Source organism: Myxine glutinosa, chromosome 5 (genome assembly GCF_964187855.1).
Source record: "Myxine glutinosa chromosome 5, kmMyxGlut1.1, whole genome shotgun sequence".
Classification (NCBI taxonomy): Eukaryota; Metazoa; Chordata; class Myxini; order Myxiniformes; family Myxinidae; genus Myxine; species Myxine glutinosa.
The window spans coordinates 128130409-128156200 of record NC_136265.1 but is presented as its reverse complement, the minus strand read 5'-3'; the positions used below and the strand labels follow the sequence as shown (position 1 = coordinate 128156200).

Below are 25792 nucleotides of genomic sequence, written 5' to 3'. Positions count from 1 at the left end.
CTCGGAAGGATGACAGGCTGAGTCAACCCCCCTGGCGTTAATTCAGCGATTGACCGGGATTCGAACCCAGGATCCTAGGATCTTAAGCCGGCACCCTCGCCGCTAGCCCAACACCAACACCAGGAACAACCCAAGCGATAAAAGCAATGAAGAGTGGAAAAGCGGGAGGGCCGACGGGAGTTGTGGGAGATATGTTGAAGGCAGCAGGAAGTTGGGGTGTGAAGAGAATGACAGAGATCTGTAATCTGGTGGTGAAAGAAGGCCGCATTCCAGTGGATTGGGAACTGAGTTCCCTCGTCCCTCTATACAAGGGGAAAGGTGACCCTCTGGAGTGTGGCTCATACCGAGCGATAAAGTTATTGGAGCATGGAATGAAGGTATTGGAAAGGGTGTTGGAGAGGAGGATAAGGAAGAAGGTGAAGATTGACGAAATGCAGTTTGGATTTATGCCAGGAAGAGGAACGACAGACGCGCTCTTTATTGTGAGGCAGTTGCAGGAGAAGTACATGGAGAAGAGGAAGAAGTTGTTTCTTGGGTTTGTTGATCTGGAGAAAGCATTCGATATGGTTCCACGCGAAGTATTGACATGGGCATTGAGGAAGTTAGGAGTGGAGGAATGGTTGATCAGAGTAGTGATGGCAACGTACAAAAGAGCGCGCACAGCTGTAAGGACGAAGGACAGGAACACTGGTAAGTTTGAGGTGAAGGTGGGAGTGCATCAGGGGTCAGTACTAAGTCCACTACTATTTGTAGCTGTGATGGAGGTGCTGGCTCAGAACGTAAAGGAGGGTTTCCCATGGGAGTTGTTGTATGCAGATGATCTGGTGTTGATTGCGGAAATTATGGATGGACTGAAGGAAAATATGAACAAGTGGAAGGAATGTATGGAGACAAAAGGTCTGAAGGTGAATATGGGAAAGACGAAGGTGATGGCAAGTGGTAAAGCATGTGGTGAAGTGGAAAGAACTGGGAAGTGGCCATGTGTTGTGTGCAGGAAGGGTGTCGGAGTGAACTCCATTCAATGTACAATGTGTGCTGAGTGGGTTCATCAAAAATGTAGTGGTCTGAGAGGGTCATTAACCAGTGTGGCAGCTACAACAACAACAACAACAACAGGCATCTTAAGGCCATTTTCCCTGCAAGAGCGGGGGTTAGCCTTGCGGTCCGGCCCCCATGACAATCTTTTCCAAATTGTCATGGTTCTATTTTTGAGGCAATGTTTTTATGGCCGGATGCCCTTCCTGACGCCAACTCTTTGAGTCGCCTCTTACGACACGCAGGGATACGCTACATACCAGTGTGGCAGCTACATTCAAATGTAAGGTGTGCACAGAGGGAGCTGCAGATGGAGGAAATTTTGAGTTGGATCTGGAGACGGCGTGAAGCTGGAAGGTGTGAAAACATTTTGCTACCTCGGAGACATACTGAATGGAGAAGGTGGATCAGACTCGGCAACGGTTGCAAGAGTGAGATGTGCATGGAAGAAGTTTCGGGAACTGAGTGGCGTGCTGACGAGGAGGGGATTGTCGTTGAAGCTGAAGGGAAAGGTGTATGCTGCATGTGTGAGAAGTGTTATGATTTATGGGAGTGAGACATGGGTAATGAATGTAGAGCAGCAATGAAGGCTGCAAAGGGTGGAAATGCGAATGGTTCGGTGGATGTGCGGAGTATCGTTGAGAGAGAGGAAGACAAATGATGAATTGCGAAAGATGATGGGAATAGAGCCTGTGATTACTGTGAAGAGGAACAGGTTGAGATGGTTTGGTCATGTGTTGAGGAAGGATGAAAGTGACTGGTTGAGAAGAGTGATGGAAATGAATGTAGAAGGAAGTAGAGGACGGGGAAGACCGAGAAAGACTTGGCTAAAGATGGTGGATGAAGAAATGCGGGCAAGGTGGTTAACAAGGAGAGATGCAGAAAATAGGGCAAAATGGAGAAGACTATCATGGGGACCACAAGGCTAACCCATGCTCTAGCAGGGAAAATGGCCTTAAAATGCATGTTGTTTTTGTTGTTTATTTAAATTATACAATGGATGACAAAATGTCAATGTTTCATGATATTTGTTATATTACATCACCTTTATCTATCAATATTGTTGAAATGAAGATCAAATAGCTGTATGTTGAAATATGTTGAAAAAGTCAAAACTTTACATGGGGTGTACTTACTTTATCACGTGACTGTATCTCAGTGAGGCACTGCATTGTTCCCATGTTGGGGCGGCGCCGCTGATGATGGGCAGAATTTTGGAATTTAGCGAGGGTGCTGACCTCTTAAGGTAAGAATTTGGCTTGGGTGATGTCTTGTTGGAGCCCAGGATGCCGGCCTTTTGGGGCTGGAATTTTCCCAGACTGTCGGCCTGTTAGGGTTGGAATTGGAACAGGGCGCCAGCCTGTTAGAGGTGCAATTTGGCTAAGGTACTGGTCTGCTCTGACTAACTAGACTAAGGTGCCATCCTATTAGGGCAGGAATTTGGCTTGGGTTCAAGCCCGTCAAGACTGGATTTTGCCAGTGGGGGCGGTCTGTTCGGGTTGCAATTTAACCAAGGTGGCGACCTGTTCAGGCTGGAAGGAATTTGGAGCACGACCAGGGTTCCGACAATTATTTTCTAAACTGTGAAAGATTCAAGTTTTTTATTCTTTGTGTGTGCGTGTGCTTAAAAAAAAAAAAAGGATACTTGCCTACCTTATCAGCAGAAACCAGCTCTTGCAGATGGGTTCACAGCTTTATGTTTGAGGAACGACTAGATTGTTGATGCAACGCCTCAAGACTGCGGAACACCAATCCTACAGTTGATACTCGGGCCAGGAATCAAACCCAGACGAGACAGCTCAAACAAAGGCAAGTGCACTACCCCTGCGCCATCATGTTGGATTAGGTCACTGCTGTTCTAAGAAATATGACCTGCTTTCTGAACACCTTACTCATTGCACCTGCTTGATAGTCTGGCAAGATACACCATGTATCATAGTTCCAACTTGATTCAATTTAATTGCCAATTCAACAGGCCAATAGCCATTTCTGCCATGTCGCGATGCGGATGACTGGACGCCCTAGTATGCAATTGTATCCCCGGTACACGGGTTATGTCACGGAATGGAACAGGTACCTCCTATGAGATTGGTTTTTTAATACAACACAGGTTTAACGAAACCATTTTGTGTTCGTACAGAACACTCACAATTTTTGCGACAGTAGCTGCACTAAATTTGTGACTTCTAAATAATAGCAAAAGAGGAATTTATAGGAATTCTGCATAAATCGCACAAAACACTTCCCTTGAACAAGACAAAACACAAATATCTTCAGTACGATTCTTTTAATTTCAATCATCTTGAACGTTCCTTTCTTCTTATCCTTACACTCCAATTTCCACTTGAGATTTCTTAAATCTCTAAAATACCGGTTGCAAACCCATGTGACTTAATTACCATTATTGATAGAAACTGCCAGACAATTGCTTTTTCCCACCGTGAGAATGCAATGGTGCACAAGATTCGCTGGACACCATTTGGAGGAACTTTTGTTCGATTCACTGCCCGACCAAAATGCATCCCACGATTGGTTCCAGCAAAACCTATTTCCCAGATCAAAAGCACCGTTTTTGTATCAAATTGAGAGCTGAGTAGCGCGGACATTGAACGAATCCATACTAGTCAGGTTCACTATGTTAACAAATATAATTTCGTTCAAATTTTGGGAGATTAGCAAACCTATACATTTTTAGAATCATCAGAGCATGGAGAATCCGAAAATCAATGTTGGCATTTGCACAGACACCTGCATGGCCGCCATTTTGGATTTTCAAAATGGCCGCCATAAAATACATTTTGCGCTATCTCGGCTTCTAGTCAACCTAGAATCTTATTTAAATATGCTAATCCTATGTTTTCTGGGTCATGGAATCCAATAAAGGCCTCAAAATAGTGCTCAGGATTATAGAAAAGCAACAAACAAAGGTAATTGAAAACCATTGTCTTTATATTTGTGATATAACTGTATTACATAGTACATGATATTGCAAGTCCTTTGAAGTTATAGGTATGGGTTTATAAAGCAAGAAAGCAGCCTTGATAGTATCAGACTGAACTGCAAATCCTATACACAGGATCTACTAGGTCTACACCGTTCAGGAATATGCTTTTACAGATCTTCATCACTGTCCTGAGTGTCATCTGGAAAGTCCTAAAAGTGAAGCAAGTGTTAGGATTAGAAGTCTAATGATCCCACCAATGGTTTTCTTGACCCAGAAAACATAGGATTAGCATATTTAAATGAGATTCTACGTTGACTAGAAGCCGAGATAGCGCTAAATATGGTTTTTATGGCAGGCATTTTGAAAATCCAAAATGGCGGCCGTGCAGGTGTCTACACAAATGCCAACATTAATTTTTGGATTCCTCATGCTCTGAATATTCCAAAAATGTATAGTTTTGCTAATCTCCAAAAATTTTGAACGAAAAAACATCGTGAACCTGACTCTACACAGACGGGACTCCGTTCGTGCAATGAGAAATGCATGAATTAAATGCATTAATAACGGAGCTTTTTGAGGGGCCAACTTTCATAATTCGACCTCTCGGCCCATTTGGCCATAAGGGAGCTTTACGACCCTGGCCAGATAGTTCTCCCAAATTCCTCCACAAGGCTTGGACAGATTTTCGAAATTGTATGCTAAAATATTTTTTTTAACCCCCCCCCCCTCTCCCTCCCCCTCTCACGAAATTCAACGCTCATGGCCACACAACGTATGATAAAGGTGAAACAGCGGTTTATAAACTTTCGTACCTCAACAGACAGAATTTTGTAGTTTGCAATTTAATACTTTAACCTTCGTGTCATGTGTATTTTAAGTACAGCGTTGTGGAAGCTTTGTACAGACGAGGCGTGTGCCATCTGCATGCACAAGTACATACACGTCGTACAACATCGGAACTTTGTACAAACCCAACCGGATGGATACAAGGATTGGTGCGGACCCGACGCACGATAATCTCAAAAAGACAGCCTTTGCACACGGCGGGTGTTAAGCAACAAAACCTACAGTTAACGCTTGAGCAAAAAACAAATTCGACCTCATTCACCAAACTCCAGCTGGTATTGCGATCTCAAACAGAGGCCATACGACCAAACTTGGACCAAATCATTTCGATTTTATAAATAGAGTGCAATTCTTAGTATTATATTCTTTTTTTAGTGTTCAAGCCAATGACGGGGGAGGAGGAAGGGGGGGAGGAGGAGGGGGGGGGGGGGGGGAGGGGAGGAGGGGGAGGAGGAGGAGAGGGGGGAGGAGGAGGGGGGGGGGGAGGGAGGAGGAGGAGGGGGGGGGGGGGGGAGGGAGGAGGAGGAGGGGGGGGGGGGACAATCCGAGAACAGCAAACCCCGATATTTTGACCCACACGTGTAATTCCTTTTTTAGAGAATAAACAGGGACCACACCTCAGTTTGCTTTCCGCTTCCTCATACTTTTATCCCGAATGGAGCGGCGTGGCGTCGGGTACGGGGGTCTGACTCCAATCCTCGTTGGCTCAGGTTGCACATCCCACGGAGCTACCGGGGCGCAAGTCCTTCCAAACCACAGCCCGTAGATGACTCCCCAGGCGAGAAAAGCAAAGGTGGCTCCGACTATCAAGTGGCTCCAGATGTGAAAGTAGAGGAGAGTCCACGTCAACATCCACAGCCACAGACACATCAAACACAGTAGGGCAATCACGAGCGCCTGATTGAGGACGAGGAGCCAGTAGTTTGAGGCATTGTCGTGGGATGCAAAGAGCTCCGAGCGGATGACCAGCATGCAATATGTGAGGAGGAACGCGTGGCCCGAGATATCAAAACCGTTCCAGACCCTGTTATGTACAATCTCACAAGCAGCCCGTGACGTAATGGCAGGAAGCTTCACGGTTTCTGTGGGGGTAAAGAGATGCAGTGTGTTAGCGGAAAATCCAGATTACCTCGAAACTTGGAACATGTTTCCTCGAGATTGAAAAGACCCCATGTTGCAGCAATTGCCTGTTAAAGAAGTTATTCTTTCTTAAATTGCTAAAAGCCAGTAATCGAGAAGTGCTTAAAAAATAGAAAAATAAGAAACAAGTCAGGAGACGATGATGGTTCACGAGTGAGCGGTATTCAATGACAAAGGTCAAAACCGACATTGAAAATATATAAATAGGAATGTATTATCTGTTATGAGACTAGTTAGCTACAGTTGAGTACCAGCTTGCTGGGATGAATGATCACGGTGTGTACCCCGATTTAGAATAGGTACACCGTATCCCTGCGCATTGCAAGAGCGTGACCAAGGGTTGGCGTCAGGAAGGGCATCCGGCCATAAAAACATTGCCTCAAACAGGGAACATGATTGTCATGGGGCCCACAAGGCTAACCCCCGCTCTAGCGGGGAAAATGGCCTTAAAACGATCATTCATTCATTATTCAGACTAGTTAGCTACACAATACCGAAAATTCGGTTCGATTCCAACAACTTTGAAAATTTGACCTTTGTGACCTTGAAATGTAAAAACGAAGGTTACCGACCTTGAAATGAGATAGAAAATAATGTTTAATCAGTTATGAGGTTAGTTAGCTACACAATACCGAAAATTCGGTTCGATTCCGACAACTTTGAAAATTTGACCTTTGTGACCTTCAAAGGTCAAAGGTCGAAGATTCTGAAATTTGTTGGAAAACTTGCATTTATGATGTATGTGATAATAAAAGATCATGTACGACATTTCACCCAATCAGGAAGCGAACAATGTAATAAAACCATCAAAAATCGACTTTTCTAAATGTCGTGACCTTGTGACCTTGACCTTGGGGCGAAAATGAAAAATCGAGCTCCGTGGGGCTAGACACATGACATTGGCCTAACCAAATACTGAAACCCCTGTCAGATTCCACCAACTCCCTCGGAGAAGATGTAAACTCGATTACCCCCTAAAAAGACATCTTTTTCGGGCGTGGCTCCGCCCACAATGGGCGCAATACGCCCACTATAGGCAGGACACAACTATATCATGATATCAACCTCCCACCCAAGTTTCATCAAGATCAGATGATATCATCGGGTAGTTATGCTGCGGACAGACACACAGACAGACCCACACCCATGACGAATATAGTGGTCACTCTGTTTGATAACTCGTGAACCAATAAAACGGCATTCGGAAGGGTGTATACTCGGGTGGTCCAAAAATTTGAAGATTGCATTTTCATTTCTCCACAAGCCTGCCCCTATTCCTATTGAAGAACGTAGTTTGTGGTGAAAATTTGAGCTTGATTGGACAATATTTAGAGGTTGCTCAAAATGTTGACAAATTTTAATGAATAATAAGATACAGAATTTTTAGCATCATACATCAATTCATCGATAATTATCTATTTTCAATTACTCAAATTATTTATTATTGTTGGCTTGCACTCGTCTTCAATGGTATGACCAAGAGATTGTGCAAAAGCACTGGCCACAAACATAGCACGCCGATCTGAGAGATTTACTCTGTCCAGAGTTGCCACTATTGCTGGAGTGATCACCTTGATGGGAGCCCTTTTTCGCCTGTTTGGCAGAAGATGGACTTTGGAGTTTGAATTCATTGTCCCCTGAATCGGAGCTTTCAATCTCAGACTCGTCATCATCATCAACCACAGCCGATGTTGATGGAACAGATTGCATTGATGTCAGAGTCTCAGCAGCATGTTTCTTCTTTCTTTTATCTTCATTCTCAAGCCTGATATGCTTTCTGTTCTCCTTCACTGCCAGAGTGTTGTCCACAGATCCCATACGTGAACTTGAGGGATCCTCACGCTGCATGAGAAGGAATGCTTTGTCTTCTTCATTCGTCATTTTCTCAAGCGCATCATTTGGTGAGAGATTGAAGATCATCTTTGAACATCTGCTCCTTCACTCTATAGTTTTCGAATGTCTTGGTTCTATTTTTCTTTACCAGTTTGTAGGCATCATACAACTTCAAAAGTTGGCGCTCACAGGAATCTACTCTCTGCACTGGAATTCGTGCTTTCTCCCAGTATGCACACACAGCTTGTACACTAAGTTTGGCACTTTCACGAACTGTATGGTGTTCATGTATGTGATGGTACACCATTTTCTGCAATGTGTGTCCTTTGGTTGGTCGTCCCCCACATATTATTTCCTTTTCAGACTTGTCCAGCAACCAAACTGTGGAAGAGCTGCGAGTTTCTGGCATCTGAAAAAAACAGGATAAATTAAAAATGTTATTTTTTGAGCAACCTCTAAGTAAGTTCCAATTGACCTCATATTTGGTTCATATGATCCTTATAAACAGAGGAACAAGGGCAGCTTTGTGGAGCATGGATTTGTAAGTGTTAAATATTACATATATCTGTGGACCACGCTAATGTATACCTCCGCCAGGCTGAACAGTTCACGTTTTGTATCCACCGATAGGCCAGATCTTGTTCTTGTCACCTACCCAACTCATCCACAAAGTTTTGGCATAATCCGTCCACAACTTTTTGAGATTTGGAACATTTCATAGGTCGAAGAAAAGGAAATATGGTTCAAATTGACCCTGGGCCTTGGCAAAACACCAAATGATGTAAGTACAGGGTGGTCCACATCTTTCGTCAACCCTCTGTCTTTGACCCTGAAATTCAGCCATTGAGATACATGTCGTACTGTCATAATTATTACTATCTTTATTTGCAACACAAACAGAACAAAATAAAGATAAATGTTTCTTTTATCTTTTCAAAATGTTTCAAAATAAAGATAAATGTTTCTTTTATCTTTTCAAAATGTTTCAAAATAAAGATAAATGTTTCTAGTTGCCCACTAGGTCTGGATGGCAGCCATTTCATGTCCGATGCAAAATCCTCAGCTTCCTCTCCCCTTCCGGTGCTCTGCCCCAAGTCAGGTGCGGAGGTGCCAAAGCAGCCCCAACGAGAAGGATGTACTGGGTGGTTTGCCTTTGCCTTCCCAGAGGTAGTCAGGGCTGGAATTTGAAATTTGTTTCGGGTGTGGGCAGTGATGCGGAAGTGGATGCGGAACTTTGCTGAAGCACACAGTGGGATCTTCAATCTCCACCAACTAAAGCCAGCAGGGCCACCCAGCATAACGTCTGTCCGAAGGATGGCGTACGTTGTGGTGCAAGGCCCTGACTGTGAAGCACGAATTCGACGGTTAAGAGTGAGGATGGCAATAGAACCAAGACTAGACGGCTGACAGGTAAAACACCCGATCAACCAGAAATGCATAACATTACACAGGTAAAACTGCAGAAGGTGGGCCGACTGGATTGTAATGAAGCCAGAAGAAGGTTCAAGATAAACTGATTTTTTTTTTCCCCGCATCCACTCGGCGATCGTCATATCCACCAGCAGCAGCAGCAGCAGCGACTCGTCATATCCCCCCCTCCCATTTACTGAAAACAACTAAAACACAGAAAACAAAACCAATTGCAACAAATGAACACCAGAAGAGTAGTAATTAACTCGGTAACTCAAACTCTCTCAGGGGACTCAAACTTTACACAACATGATCAGTGAGATGCGTGAGTGGTGTGTTGGCATGAGAAGAGCGAGGAATAAGTGCTGATGGTGTGACTACTTGTGTAGAGCCTGCGTCAGGCTACAAAGCAGAGGGTGTTTGTTCAGCTGGATCTTGTGGCTGAGATATTGATGTGGAATGATTCGCCAACTGGTCTTCCACTGGGAGTCGGGAAATGGGTGGAGGCGGCTCAACGGTCTTCCGGAGGTGCTTGCGGTTTCGGCGGCAAACCAGGCCATATTGCATCAACACATGATATGAATGGGGTGAATGGTGCACAGTGGTGACAACCGCTGGCTCCCAACCCTTTTCTTGCTTGATGCGACGCTTTCACCCGGAATAGGTGGTGGGAGCTCTTTCGAGTTCGAGTCGTAACATTTCTTTGTCACATGCTGACGCTGTACCAATAGATAATCTGCTGGGATATGCAGTTGCAAGAGTCCCAATATGGCTTGATGATGGGTGGCAAGGTGGTATGGCTCGATGATGGGTGGCAAGTTGGTATGGCTTGATTATGGGTGGCAAGTTGGTATGGCTCGATGATGGGTGGCAAGTTGGTGTGGCTTGATGATGGGTGGCAAGTTGGTATGGCTTGATGATGGGTGGAGAGTTGGTATGGCTTGATGATGGGTGGAAAGTTGGTATGGCTTGATGATGGGTGGCAAGTTGGTATGGCTTGATGATGGGTGGCAAGTTGGTATGGCTCGATGATGGGTGGCAAGTTGGTATGGCTTGATGATGGGTGGCAAGTTGGTATGGCTCGATGATGGGTGGCAAGTTGGTATGGCTTGATGATGGGTGGCAAGTTGGTATGGCTTGATGATGGGTGGAAAGTTGGTATGGCTCGATGATTGGTGGCAAGTTGGTATGGCTTGATGATGGGTGGCAAGTTGGTATGGCTTGATGATGGGTGGCAAGTTGGTATGGCTCGATGATGGGTGGCAAGTTGGTATGGCTCGATGATGGGTGGCAAGTTGGTATGGCTTGATGATGGGTGGCAAGTTGGTATGGCTTGATTATGGGTGGCAAGTTGGTATGGCTTGATTATGGGTGGCAAGTTGATATGGCTTGATGATGGGTGGAGAGTTGGTATGGCTTGATTATGGGTGGCAAGTTGATATGGCTTGATGATGGGTGGAAAGTTGGTGTGCTTGATGATGGGTGGCAAGTTGGTATGGCTTGATGATGGGTGGCAAGTTGGCATGGTTTGATGATGGGTGGCAAGTTGGTATGGCTTGATGATGGGTGGCAAGTTGGCTTTGTGAGATGGACATCAATTTACGATAAATCCAGCTGACCTTTTGTGTCTTAAAAAATAAAATAAAAATAATTTAAATTCCTTACCTTCAAACCTTACCCCGGACCACCCTACTTCCTGCTCTCTGCAATTTTTGCCATTTTCCACTTGGCATTCCCACTGTGATTGTGAACGTTTTCATCATCCAGCTAAACGTAATTTTCTTCAATCTGTTGCTTTTTCTCCCCCTCTTCTGCCAAACCTTCAAAAAAAAAATTAATAATAATAATAACATTGCCGGCCCTGGTGTTGGGCCCTGGTGTTGGGCAATAAACCCTGGTGTTGGGCTAGCGGTTAGGGTGCCGGCTTAGGATCCTAGGATCCTGGGTTCGAATCCCGGTCAATCGCTGAATTAACGCCAGGGGGGTTGACTCAGCCTGTCATCCTTCCGAGGTCGGCTGAATTGAGTACCAGTTCACTGGTAATTCCCTGTTTGTCGTTAAAGGCGACAAAAAGGGTTGGCGTCAGGAAGGGCATCCGGCCGTAAAACATTGCTTCCAAAAGGGGACCAAAAAACAACAGCAACCACGGTTCCCGAAAAAGGCCAACCCCCGCTTTGCGGGGGAAAATGGCCTCTAAAGGTGGTTTTTATAATAACAAGAAAGAGCAATCAGAGATCGCAGAACCTCACCAGGACGTGTTCGTGGTGGTTTTTAAGGCTTTTGTGTTGAAACAAATATGGCGGCCGAACCACATGACCAAAGACATCATCATTTTTTTTTCTCCACCAGTTTATCCTTAATGACGCTCAAGAAATTTCATCTTGATCGGATGAAGTTTTGTACTTGTCGAATTATGACGTCATAATGGAGGCACATAGTCATTAACATATTATGTTATTCCCCATGGAGAGTTATTTACAATGAGCCATGTCTCAATGTTTTATGCAGCGCTTTTGGAGATATAGAGGTGCAAAGTTTTTCGGTTTTTCCAAGATGGCGCCCATACTATGTGACCTATGATGTAAAAATTATTTTAAAAATTATGCAGGTGGAGTTGCACCTACAGTGAAATTTCCTGTCAATCGGATCAACGGTTACAGGGAAAGATCATATTTATTCTGTGCAGACAAACAGGCAGACAGACAAACAAACGGACTCAAATGCAATACCCTCTCCTCTGGCGAGGGTAAAAATAATACCATAATAATAGAAAAAAAGGTAATTGCTCCCACCATACCAATCATCTACTTATATACACGACAACTTACCGAGATGGTATTCACGGTGCCTTTTAAAATGTTCAAACATTCTTTTTCCCATGTTGAATTCTCGATTCCACTACATTTCACTCTTCTTCTTCCTCTTCAAAAGTTTGCTTTCAAATAAATCCTATCATTACAACACGTAGTTCTTCCTTTGTACATTCTCTACACTTGCCTTTATTCCACCCCTCCTCTTACATTTTCAAAGGCATCTCCGACTTGAAAATCTCAAGAACCCAAGTTTGCAATGGATGTTCATATTTCATTAATCGTTCCTTTTGTACATCTTCAGTGTCAAACCCTTCCTTATCTGTTCCATCCTCTTCTTGTACTTGCCCGTATACTACCAACCCTATCTCTTACCAGCGTCCCACCCCATGTCCCCTCCCTCTCCTCCCGCCAACCCAAATTTCATCACTACTTTACCCTGACCCTCCCCTTCAAAACTCCCCCCCTTTCCTTCAAATCTCCCCCCCTCACCCCTCCCTATCAAATCTCCCCTTCAAATCTCCCCTCTTACCCCTCCCTATCAAATCTCCCCTTCAAATCTCCCCTCTTACGCCTCACCATCAAATCTCCCTCCTCACTCCTCCCCTTCGAAGCACCCACCTCCCCTTCGAAACACCCACCTCCCCTTCAAAACCCACCCTCCCCTTCAAAACTCCCCTCTCCCCTTCAAAACTCCCCCCTCCCCTTCAAAACTCCCCCCTCCCCTTCAAAACTCCCCCCTCCCCTTCAAAACTCCCCCCTCCCTTTAAAAACTCCCCCTTATCCTCCCCTCCCCCCTTCAAATCTCCCCTCTCACCCCTCCTCCTCAAAGTTACCTCTTAACTCCTCTATATAATATACATAAAAACCATACATATAATATACATCCATATACAGTCACGTGAAAAAGTAAGTACACCCCATGTAAAGTTTTGACTTTTTCAACATATTTCAACATACAGCTATTTGATCTTCATTTCAACAATATTGATAGATAAAGGTGATATAATAAAACTAATATCATGAAACATTTACATTTTGTAGTCCATTGTATAATTTAAATAAACATAAATGCAAATTTCGCATGTGGAAAAAGTAAGTACACCCTTGGCTCTAATAGGTGGTATTGCCCCCTTTGGCAGAAACAACCTCAAGTAGGCGTTTCTTATAACTGTCTACCAGTCTCTGACATCGACTGGGAGAAATTTTTGCCCACTCCTCCATGCAGAATTCTTTCAGCTGTGCAATGTTTGAGGGGTTTCTTGCATGCACAGCTCGTTTCAAATCCCCCCAAAACATCTCGATGGGATTTAGATTCCAGAACCCTCCATTTCTTTCTTTTCAGCCATTCCTTGGTGGATTCACTGGTATGTTTAGGGCCATTGTTATGTTGCAAGGTCCACCTTCGGTTGAGTTTCAACTTTCTGACAGATGGCCTCACATTATCCTCAAGCACCCTCTGGTACAATGAAGCATTCATAGTGGATTCTATGATGGTGAGCTGCCCAGGCCCTGATGCAGCAAAGCTGCCCCAAACCATAATATTTCCACCACCATGCTTTACAGTTGGTAGCAGGTTCTTGTGGTCAAATGCTGTCTTTGGTTTTCGCCAAACATGTCTTCTGGTACTGTGGCCAAATAGCTCTATCTTTGACTCATCTGTCCAGAGCACATTGTTCCAGAAGTGTTGGTCTTTGCCTAGGTGTTCATTGGCAAACTTTAGTCTTGCCCTGATGTTCTTTCTGGACAGCAAAGGTTTCCACCTGGCACACTTCCCATGTAGATCAAATTTGTGCAGCCTCTTTCTAATGGTAGACTCGTGCACTTTGACATCAACAGTGGCAAGAGCTACCTGTCGGTCCCGTGATGACATTCTGGGGTTCTTAGAGACTTCCTTCAGCATCTTGCGGTCTGCTCTCGGGCTGAACTTGCTGGGGCGGCCTGGCCTAAACAAGTTGGCAGTTGTTTGGAATCTTCTCCACTTGTAGATGATCGTCCGGACAGTCGAATGATTGATTTCAAATTGTTTGGAGATCTTTTTAAACCCCTTCCCAGAATCGTCGGCATCTATAACCTTCTTTCTGAAGGCCTCAGAGAGCTCTTTTGATCTAGGCATGGTGACGCTGCACACTTCAACAACAAAGAGCAAACCAAACTAAATGTCTGAGGTTTAAATAAGACAGGTTCCTCCAAGATCCTCTCTAACGATCTTCTAATCATTTGCACCTGAGCTGGTGCGCCTGATTCTAATTTTAGGTATTTGAAGTAGTGATAAATGTTGGGGTGTACTTACTTTTTCCACATGCGAAATTTGCATTTATGTTTATTTAAATTATACAATTGTTGCGGATTCGTCACTTCCATTGTTGTGGTTCTCATCCACTGTAAACATTTTTGGTTGCATGTGCTATTATTGTTATCGTTTAAGTGAATTGGAGATAACTGTTTTCAAAAGGTAAAAAAAAATTAATGTTTTAAAAAGAAACTGGAAACCGGATCGGGAACCGGACGACGAAGAAGAAGAGGAAGAAGAGGAAAAGGAGGCGGAGCGAGTAAGGTCGGAGAAGGAGCCGAGCTGTTTGGAGGTCTGGAGCAAACGCTGGCGAACGGGGGTCACTAGCGAACTTTGAGGTTTCCTGGGAAAGGGATTCCTGCCACAGAGTTGTTATCGCTGTGACAGATAAACCTGCGTGACAGGTTTTGCGGTTGATTCCGAAGAGAATCATTGGAGTGCCGTTACGTCTCGAGTACGGGCCGGTTGGCCAGTTTTACCTCGCGCCCGATTTCACATCGCTCCAGGTTTTTCACCTCACTTCAACCTTTTCACCGCATCCAGACGTTAACCTGGTGTGTGTGTGTGTAACGTGGATTTTGAGTGGGAATTTGCGGTTCGTCGATTGGGAGCCGTTGAACGTCCATATCCGAAGGTGTGTTTTCCCAGTCGCCTCTTGAGGGTACCTTTGCTCATCTTTGGCAGTGTGACTGTCAACCGAATGGGATTCTGGTCTCGATACGACATCGTTCTGACGATCACTGGAGCGTGGATCGACTTTGGCTTGATGCCGGGATAGAGACATTGGGTATGTTATTTTCGCTCACTTGGAGCACAGTGAGTTACATTGTACGAAACTGATGGTACCATCATAGGAATGATATATTGGTTGTACAATTGATTAATATTGTTATTGTACTGTTATTCTTGTGTGACCTTAATACAATACTTGTTTGTTGGTAACAATTGGTGTGGTTTCACCATTGATCTTTGACACACAGAATAACACATCTCTCTGCCGTGACTCCTCTCGGGGCTCGGAGGTACACCGTGACCGGGGTTTGGGGAGGAGCACGTAACAGAAATTGGGGGCCTCGTCCAGGATAGAGTTCCCTAACATTCCCAAAATTCCCAAATTTGGTGGAATTTTCTAACATTCCCAAATTTTTCAAAATTTGAATTTTTTTTTTTGTGTGAAGGTTAACAGGTGCTAACTGATAGTCACCATGGTGTTTGACACAGAAAAGTTTGTGGCATCCCCTAATGAGGCACAGTTCCAGGCGTTAAAAAGATCGGAACTCATGATATTGGCCAAATATTTTAACTTGGAGGTCCGAGTTAATATGAAGAAAGCAGAGATGCAGACATTGGTGGTGGAGTCTCTAGTGGGACAAGGAACATGGGAAGAGGTAGCCTTGGATTGGTTACCAGAGGAAAAAGGAAATGTGGAGCTCCGGAAAATGGAGATGCAACTGCAGAACCAGGAAAGGTTAGAGGAAAGAAGAGCAGAGGAAAGAGCAGAGGAAAGGATAGCTGAAAAGGAAGCTGAAGAAAGAAGAGCAGAGGAAAGAGCTGAGGAAAGGAGAGCCGAAAGGGAGTTAAAGGAACGTGACATGGAGTATCAGAAGGAACTTAAACTCAAGGAGCTGGAATTACTGGGAGAACGGAGAGAAGTAGTATCCATGCCGGCTAGTTCGACAACTTGTGAGAACTCTTGGGATGTTGGTAGGTATGTGAGGCTGGTTCCACCCTTCAATGAAAAGGAGGTAGCCAAGTTATTTTTACATTTTGAGAAGGTGGCTCAAATGCTAAAATGGCCTGTGGGGTCCTGGACTATATTAGTGCAAAGTGTTCTGGTGGGTAAAGCTCAAGATATCTATTCGGCTTTACCGATTGACCAATGTGCAGATTATGAGATAGTGAAGAAAGCCATTCTCAAAGTTATGAATTGGTCCCTGAAGCTTACCGGCAAAAATTCAGGAATGTCAGGAAGAGGGAGAGTGAGACCCATGTGGAGTTTGCCAGAATGAAGGAAACCATGTTTGATAGGTGGTGTGACTCAAAGGAGATTGGGAAAGACTTCAACCTGTTACGACAATTGATCTTGGTGGAGGAATTCAAACAGTGTGTCCACGTGGACATTAAAGTACATCTGGATGAGAAGAATGAATGAATGAATGATCGTTTTAAGGCCATTTTCCCCGCTAGAGCGGGGGTTAGCCTTGCGGGTCCCATGACAATCATGGTTACCTGTTTGAGGCAATGTTTTTATGGCCGGATGCCCTTCCTGGCGCCAACCCTTGGTCGCCTCTTACGATGCGCAGGGATACGGTGTACCTATTCTAAACCGGGGTACACACCGGGATCATTCATCCCAGCAAGCTGGTACTCAATTTGCCGATCTCGGAAGGATGACAGGCTGAGTCAACCCCCCTGGTGTTAATTTAGCAATCGACCGGGATTCGAACCCAGGATCCTAGGATCCCAAGCCGGCACCATAACCGCTAAGCGAACACCAGGCTACTTTAATGGCCTAGAGAGGACTTTGGGGACAAATCTGATACCGCGACTTTTAGGGATCAGAAGACTGCAGTTCCAAGACAGACCTATCTTCCGGGGGGCCCGAGGCAGACCACGAGTTTTTCCTCCGGGCCAACTTGCGCTTTTTGCAAGAAACCTGGACATTTGATGTCCCAATGTAATGCCCTGAAAAGGAAAAATCAGGAGCGGAGTCAAACTAGTGCAACTCCGAATGCATTGGCCAATGCAAGAAATCGTCCTTGGAGGACAGTGCCTTGTGAAGGTTCCCATGCCAAAGTTACGGCATCACAGAACGACCTTGTTCAAGAGGGTTATAAACCTTTTATTTCAGAGGGGTTTGTGTCACTGGATGGAGATTTAACGAACCAGAGACCTGCTAGGGTATTGAGGGACACAGGAGCACATCAATCTTTTATGCTTGAGGGCATTTTGCCATTGTCAGAGAAGACGGCAACTGGTGTTAGTGTTCTTTTACAGGGGGTTGGTGGCTATGTTAAAGCTCCTCTTCATGTCATCCATTTGAAGTCTGATTTGTTGTCAGGACCGGTCACCGTAGGTTTACAAGTGACTCTTCCTGTAGAGGGAATCTCTTTTATTATTGGGAATGATTTGGCCGGTGGTCGAGTTTCTGGTAATCCGATGTTGGTTGAAAAGCCCAGTATGGAAAATAACACCGCACAGTTAGAGCAGGAGATTCCGGGTATCTTTCCATCCTGTGCAGTGACTCGTGCTTTGGGTAGGAAGCGCTCTGAAGAGAAGGAGAAGGAAGGTGATGTGGATTTGGGTTCCTTAGCGATATTGGAGGAAACGTCTGGAAGAGATAATAGGAAAGGGAGTGACATCAAGGAACTTAAGGAAAAGGTGGCATCTGGAACAAAAGAGGAAATGGAGTGTCCGTCGGAGACATCTGAGAACGAGGTTGAACAAACGGTGCTGGTCCAAAAGAGACTTGTTGAAGAACAACACGGAGATTCGGAGCTCCGGAGTTTAATTGGTAAAGCCGTTACAGAGGAAGAGGCTATGAAGATACCTGTTGGTTACTTCATGAAAGGGGAAATACTAATGAGAAAATGGAGACCACCGGAGGTGCCAGCAAACGATGAGTGGAAAGTTCATTACCAAATTGTGGTGCCACCGCCGTACCGGAAGGAGATATTGAGTTTGGCGCATGAGACACCTTTGGCCGGGCACCTTGGAGTGAACAAGACCTGTGGCAGAATATTGGTACATTTTCTCTGGCCAGGATTGCGACATGATGTGGCGGAGTTCTGTAAATCTTTCCACTCTTGCCAGCTGGTGGGAAAACCTAATCAGAAAGTCCCATCCGCACCTTTAAAACCAATTCCAGCTTTTGAAGAGCCATTCAGCCATGTCATTATTGACTGTGTTGGCCCTTTACCTAAAACTAAGGCTGGACATCAGTATTTGCTGACCATCATGTGCGCTTCCACAAGGTTCCCAGAGGCAGTGCCTCTGAGAAAAATTACTGCGGCAGTTATTGCGAAGGCCTTGATTACATTTTTCACTTTGGTTGGCCTACCTAAGGTCATCCAGTCTGATCAAGGTTCCAATTTCATGTTGACGCTTTTTCAGCAAGTGGTACACCTGTTGCGAGTGGAGCAAGTAAGATCAAGTACTTATCATCCCGAGAGCCAAGGGGCCTTGGAAAGGTTCCACCAGACATTGAAGAATATGATTAGAACGTATTGTTTTGAATGTGACAAGGATTGGGATGAAGGAATACCCTTATTGTTGTTTGCTACGAGGGAATCTGTTCAGGAGTCATTGGGATTCAGTCCTTTTGAACTTGTGTTTGGACACACAGTGCGAGGACTGTTGAAATTGGTGAAAGAACAGTGGCTGCAGGAGGAGTCACAGTCAACAGTGGTAGAGTATGTGTCAACGGTTCGGCACAGATTGGCAAAGGCTTGTGAAGTTGCAAGAAGAAACTTGAAAGTGACACAGGATAAAATGAAAGTGAGACATGACAAGAAATCTCAGATAAGAAATTTCAGTCCTGAGGACCGAGTGTTAGTGTTCCTTCCTGTTCCAGGTCAGCCACAACAGGCTAGATATTTTGGTCCCTATGCAATCGAAAGGAGGGTTAATGAAACAGATTACGTGGTGACAACTCCCGACCGACGGAAAAAGCGGCAGCTGTGTCATGTCAACCGACTGAAGAAATATTATGAGAGGAAGCCTGTGGAAGAAATAGTTCCTGTCTCACCTGTCGTGCCGGTAGTCGGGGTGCAAGAGAATCCAGAGGTTGAGGCCGGTGTGAAGTTTGATAACTTTGATGACCAGGCTTGTCCCAGATTGACGAACACGGAAGTGTCGAGTAATTTAGATGAGAAATTAGGTCATTTGACGAGGGAACAACAAGGACAACTATCCCGCCTAATTTTTGAGTTTGCACATTTGTTCACAGATGTACCTGGTCGTACTGACCTGGTATATCATGATATTGAGGCTGAATATTCATGCAGCCTTGGCCTTCTCAGATAGCCGGAGCTTGATCGTTTTGGCTTTGGTCCTTCAGCTCTGCTGTTGGTTTAGGTCATTTTGTCCTGATCTGTTCGGTGTACTTGCTCTTCCATGAGCCTCGACTCCAAGTTACTTACACTTGACTCTTAGTTACTCTGAGTTACTCAACAAAATTGCATCCTAAAAACTTGCACGCTGGGTTTGTACAAAACCTGTCCCATTAGGGTGGATGTTGTGTCCAAAGCTGCGGAAAACCTTGAAAAGTATGGTAAGCATCGTTTTTGTATTAAACATACAAGTATTAAAAGTACAGGTCAAATATGAACATTTGGAATAAATCCCAAAATGGGGAAAACCCATTACCTAGAGAACAGGTTCCAAAGCTATTCTCCACGTAAATGAAGGCATTGGTAAAGAGGAACCACACAGCTGTTCCCAGCACCATTCGCAGCAAACTGTTGAGAGTGGTGCGAAGTGCGTGTGCTGATGAGGTAGTCTTGGCGAGGATGTACAAAACGTTCAGGCCCAGAGTCCAACCCCAGGCAAGCTTTACAAAGTACCTGATGGCACCATGGAAGGGAAAGGAGGGAGAAAGCTTTGGCATGTTCCAGTCGTACATCACAGCGGCCGAACTAGTCCCGTAGCACATCAATCAAATATTAGAGAAAACATTATTAAACTAGAACGGTAGGTACTCAGTAGAGAGCATACCTCCACCTGGTTGGCCATATCACTCAATGGTGAAGAATCACTTTAAAAATTCTACTAGCTGGATCCGGATCTTCACCAAAATGGAATCGATTCTTCCTTGTCACATACACAAACTGTCCAAGAAGTTTCGTCCAAATCCATCCATACGTTTTTGAGATATCCTGATATGTATCGTTTTGGCCCTATCTCCCAATAGTGAAGAATCACTTTAAAAATTCTACTAGCCGGATCCGAATCTTCACCAAAATTGAAACAACTCTTCCTTTTCACACACCCAACCGGTCCAACAAGTTTCGTCCAAATCCATCCATAACTTTTTGAGATATCCTGCTATGTATCGTTTTTGGCCCGATCTCCCTCCCACTGGTGAAGAATCACTTAAGAAATTAAATAATTATCATATCCGAAACCATATTCAGATCTTCACCAAAATCGAATCTATTTGTCCTTGTCACACACACAACCTCTCCACCAAGTTTTGTCCAAATCCATCCATAACCTTTTGAGATATCCTGCTATGTATCGTTTTTGGCCCGATCTCCCTCCCACTGGTGAAGAATCACTTAAGAAATTAAATAATTATCATATCCGAAACCATATTCAGATCTTCACCAAAATCGAATCTATTTGTCCTTGTCACACACACAACCTCTCCACCAAGTTTTGTCCAAATCCGTCCATAACTTTTTGAGATATCCTGCTATGTATCGTTTTTGGCCTGATCTCTCTCCCACTGGTGAAGAATCACTTAAGAAATTAAATAATTATCATATCCGAAACCATATTCAGATCTTCACCAAAATCGAATCTATTTGTCCTTGTCACACACACAACCGGTCCACCAAGTTTTGTCCAAATCCATCCATAACTTTTTGAGATATCCTGCGGTGTATCGTTTTTGGCCCTATCTCCCAATGGTGAAGAATCACCTAAAAACTCTAGTTGCCGGATCCAGATCTTCACCAAAATCGAATCATTTCGTCCTTGTCACACGTCCAATCTGCCCACAAAATTTTGTCCGAATCCATCAACAACGTTTTGAGATGTCCTGCTCACAGACAGACAGACATTGGTGAAAACATAACCTCAGTACACCTTGGGTGGTCGGAGGTATCAAGGTATGTGAGAATGTGAAGCTTCCAAATTTGCAAAAACTTTGACAGCATCTCTTCTGTGCCTCACGGGGGTCTTGTGTCTCTTCCGTGCCTCACTGGGGTCTTGTGTCTCTTCTGTGCCTCACTGGGGTCTTGTGTAAGTAAACACATTCGATTATTTCACAACCTGAACCTCTTCCGTCTTTGGCGGGAAATTCGCGACAATCGACGCGATGCCAGCAAGTTGTGTCCGCAGCGCATGTTGTTGTTTAATAGGAACTTACACCGCTCGAAAATCTGGAAATGTAATACATACTCAAAGCTTATATGTTTATATGATTTAAACGGCCCTTAGTACAGAATTACTTTCTGCATTGGTGTTGGAGTTAGGAGTATCAATCGCAATAAATCGGTACCAGGAAACAGGTCGAGTGGTGGACTTACACGTTGAAGACATTACGTGAGTCGGCCATGTACCATCGCGGTAAGGATGTATACTCCTTGACTGTGGAGCCGAATACAATAAAAAGAGCCAGCGCTGCGGGGAAGTAGGAGGAAAGTGCAAGTGACAAAGTGAAAAGCATGCAATTCCTTAGTAACGACTTCATGGCGACCGGTTTTCCCGCGCGATGAGCGGACGTGACGTCATAAAAATGTCTTCAACGGATTTTTCCTCTATAGTGTTCTTACATCAGCAGTTAACATGTGAACGACAAAAATGCGTATCTTATTATAATGGAGCAAACGTATATGGTTATGTATGTCGCTATGTTTATATGCGACTCCAACGTCTTCTTCTTCAAAAAAAAATTTACCACCCTCTTAATTAATAATTAACCCTCTTAATTGCGTTAAGACTGCTGAGACCCTTCAGACCTTTGAGGACCCTTTAATTCCCCCAAGACCCTTCAGACCACCAAGACCACTGAAGACCAAAATCACCCTTGAAGACCCAAAACACCCCGAAGACCCAAAACACCCCAAAGACCCAAAAGACCCAAAACACCCCAAAGACCCAAAACACTCCGAAGACCCAAAACACCCCGAAGACCCAAAACACCCCGAAGACCCCAAACACCCCGAAGACCCAAAACACCCCGAAGACCCAAAACACCCCGAAGACCCAAAACACCCCGAAGACCCAAAACACCCCGAAGACCCAAAACACCCAGAAGACCCAAAACATCCCGAAGACTCAAAACACCCCAAAGACCCAAAACACCCCGAAGACCCAAAACACCCCGAAGACCCAAAACACCTCGAAGACCCAAAACACCCAGAAGACCCAAAAACACCCAGAAAACCAAAACCACCCCGAAGACCCAAAATACCCCGAAGACCCTTAAGATCCAAAAGCCTCTGAAGACACCAAAGACCCAAAAGACCCTGAAGACCCAAAACACCTCAAAGACCCAAAATACCCTTAAAGGCCCAGAGGACCCAAAAGACCATGAAGACTCAAATGGCCCTGAAGACCCAAAGCACCATGAAGACCCAAAAGACACCGAAATGGTCAAATATGCCTACCCCTCTGAAACGACGTCTGGTGAGGAGCGCGGAGCGCGCCGAGTCACGCTAGTAAGTATAACAAATTGATTGAGGATGCAATGAAAAATTCAATTCCTGAATCTTCATCGCCGGTGTGAACCTGAAAAGATTGTCTTGTGCATACCAATACAGCGCCTAAAGCACTTGTGCAGATAACGAAGCCACTTTTATTTTCTGTATAATATAAACCAGCCAACAAAAGTCATATGATATCAATGTACGTGGATAATATCTATCTATAATTCCAGTAATCTCTGTGTGTATGTATGTATGTATGTATGTATGTATGTATGTATGTATGTATGTATGTCTGTGACCGCTGTTTCTCGACAACCACGGGTCCGATATACTTTAAACTTGCCAGGTATATTGCTGGGGACCCGAGGATGTGCCTTTTCAAGGTTTCATATTAATCGGACAAGTAGTTACCGAGCTATGTCCAAAAAACGATTCAACCAATCAGAGAGCAGCGAGCTATCACGTGTGCCGAACGTGCCGAACAGACTCTGCCTCGGACGGCACATTTGAGAGCGTATTCATTTATTTCACGTTGGCAAACTATGTTGGCGTTAAACTATGTTTTAAAACTAATTAAAACTAATTTGCGATTCATCGTAACTGCGATTTGCGACCTTCCGGACAGTGAAGACTTCACTTCCGGCAGCCAATCACAGAACGCGTTGTTGCGAGCCGAGCCGAGCGCGTGCGCCATTACGGTTCGTAATTCGATTTCTTCCGGAGAAAATAATAATTTCTCGATTTCTTATGCGCATTATTTCTCCCAGAGCGAAGGGCGGAAGCGAAGAGCGTTGTTTTTTTTGTTTACGGGCGTACGGGCGTACGGGCGGGGTAGAGCGTACGGGTAGCGTTTTTTTTTTTTTTTGGCAAGGAACGGGCACCCACGTACGGGCATGCCCTAGTAATATAAAATTTACACAATATCTATCTATATTATATATATATTATATTTATTATTAAAGCGCGGCGTTACGCGCGCTGCTTGCGAGCAAGGAGGAAGCGGACAAGCGGTAACTTATAAGCGTCTTTATTTCAGGAGCTCACTGTAACACTAGCGCGCTCCGGGCTGCGCGCCCCGTGTATATCCTCAGGCCACGCCTACCCCTCGGGCGTGGCCACCGCCCACTTGGTGCGCGGAATGATGTCACCACGCCAGTGGGCTTTTGTGTCCGCCACACGCGCCCCCCCAGAATTCCCGCGCACCTGGAGGGCCAGTTTGCGGGGCGGACGGATGACCCGGCCGAAGCGCCCCCTGGCGATCGGCGGCGTCCGGGGTGCAGGGATGCCAGGTGGGATGCCCCTGGCTGCCCCTGGGATGGGTGCAGGACCGGGGGGCGGCGGGGCTGGGCGGTGCCGGGGGTCCGCCCGCAGGGGGGCGGCCCCGACGCGGGGGTCGGGCCACTGGCGGTGGATGGTCCACGTCGAGGTGGGCCGGCTTGAGGCGGTCTACAGAAACGCGGTCAGGAGTACCGCCGATGTCCAGGGTGAAGTGCTTCGCCCCGGTCTCCAGCACGCGGAAAGGCCCGTCCGTTGTACGGGGGCCGCATTGGGATTTCTGGGGGGGCGCGTGTGGCGGACACAAAAGCCCACTGGCGTGGTGACATCATTCCGCGCACCAAGTGGGCGGTGGCCACGCCCGAGGGGTAGGCGTGGCCTGAGGATATACACGGGGCGCGCAGCCCGGAGCGCGCTAGTGTTACAGTGAGCTCCTGAAGGTGGGGGTGCGGCGTTACGTGCGCTGCTTGCGAGCAAGGAGGAAGCGGACAAGCTGTAACTTATAAGCGTCTTTATTTCAGGAGCTCACTGTAACACTAGCGCGCTCAGGGCTGCGCGCCCCGTGTATATCCTCAGGCCACGCCTACCCCTCGGGCGTGGCCACCGCCCACTTGGTGCGCGGAATGATGTCACCACGCCAGTGGGCTTTTGTGTCCGCCACATTATATTATTTATTATTATTATAATTGTCGTTTATTTATTATCTAAGTGCCAGATAATGCGAGTGTCGTTTATTTATTTACCGCCAGCTGCCACCACTACTAATCCAACTTAACAGCGTTAGACTGGAGGAAAGTCAGCAGGTCAAGCTGTTGGGGGTGTTGTGATCTCAAGTGGGCAGATCATGTAAACCTCATCGTTTTGAAAGCGTCGAGAAAGCTGTATATGCTTCGATCTTTGAGGAAGTTCCATATTCCGATTGAAGAGCTCATCACTGTTTACACTTCTTACATCAGACCTATGTTAGAATATTGCTGTCCCGTATGGCATTCCTCATTGACACAACAACAGCATGCATTGATTGAATCGATACAAAGAAGAGCATTGAGAATTATTTTTCCTGGCGATTATGATTCCTACTACAATGCTTTGAGTACCTGCCAGCTGAATTCACTGCACGAACGTTGTGAACAACTTTGTAGCAATTTTGCATCTTCTGTGTATAGTAGATTCCCAGACTGGTTACCAAACAAACAATCGTCACTTTGTAGCGGCTACCGCTGGGTTTACACAATCGCCTTGCACCTACCAAGGACGCGGAGCGATCACCATGCCGGGCTCGTCCAGGACGCCTGGGCAGGCCCGCGCTCAACTTGCCAGGCCTCGGCCGGGACGCCCGGGCATGCCCGGGCACGCCCGGCCACGCCCGCTCTCGACTTGCCAGGCCGCGGCCAGGACGCCCGGCCACGCCCCCTCTCGCCTTTCCCGGGCAAACGCTCTGGGATAATGTGTGTATATATATTGCTGCCCGATAAACGGGCTTTTCAGAGTACCCGAGTTGTTTTGTGACAATAAAGAAACTCGGACGAATTCCAGCTTTTTGTCGCGTCCATTCTTCCGATTACGTGGGAGCACAGCTCCTTCATTGGTGACCCCGACGTGATGAAAAGTAAGTTGCCCGTGTGGCCGGCGCTCATGGCTGGTAATGAACGCCGGCCCGGCCGTTTCCCGGCCTGCCGAAGGTGCATGGGGGTCGGCATGTCCGGGCCTTCTGTCCGAACCTGGCATGATAGTAACACCACACTTGGTCAGGTGGAGGCCCCGGTCGTCGTGCTGGAGGTGGTCGGCTCGGCGTTGCGGCCGCCAATTGCGTCGGCAGTTCGGTCGTCGA

General features: G+C 45.8%; 1 protein-coding gene across 1 annotated transcript; it reads right to left on the bottom strand.

The window, feature by feature from the left end:
* Positions 1 to 5359: 5359 nt before the first annotated feature.
* LOC137427116 (acyl-coenzyme A diphosphatase FITM2) lies at positions 5360 to 21753 on the bottom strand. Its single transcript, XM_068116299.2, has 3 exons — positions 21565 to 21753; positions 19679 to 19875; positions 5360 to 5907 (listed from the first exon to the last, which is right to left on the bottom strand). The coding sequence occupies exons 1-3, from the start codon at positions 21726 to 21728 to the stop codon at positions 5444 to 5446; spliced, it is 825 nt and encodes a 274-aa protein (XP_067972400.2). The 5' UTR covers positions 21729 to 21753; the 3' UTR covers positions 5360 to 5443.
* Positions 21754 to 25792: the final 4039 nt, after the last annotated feature.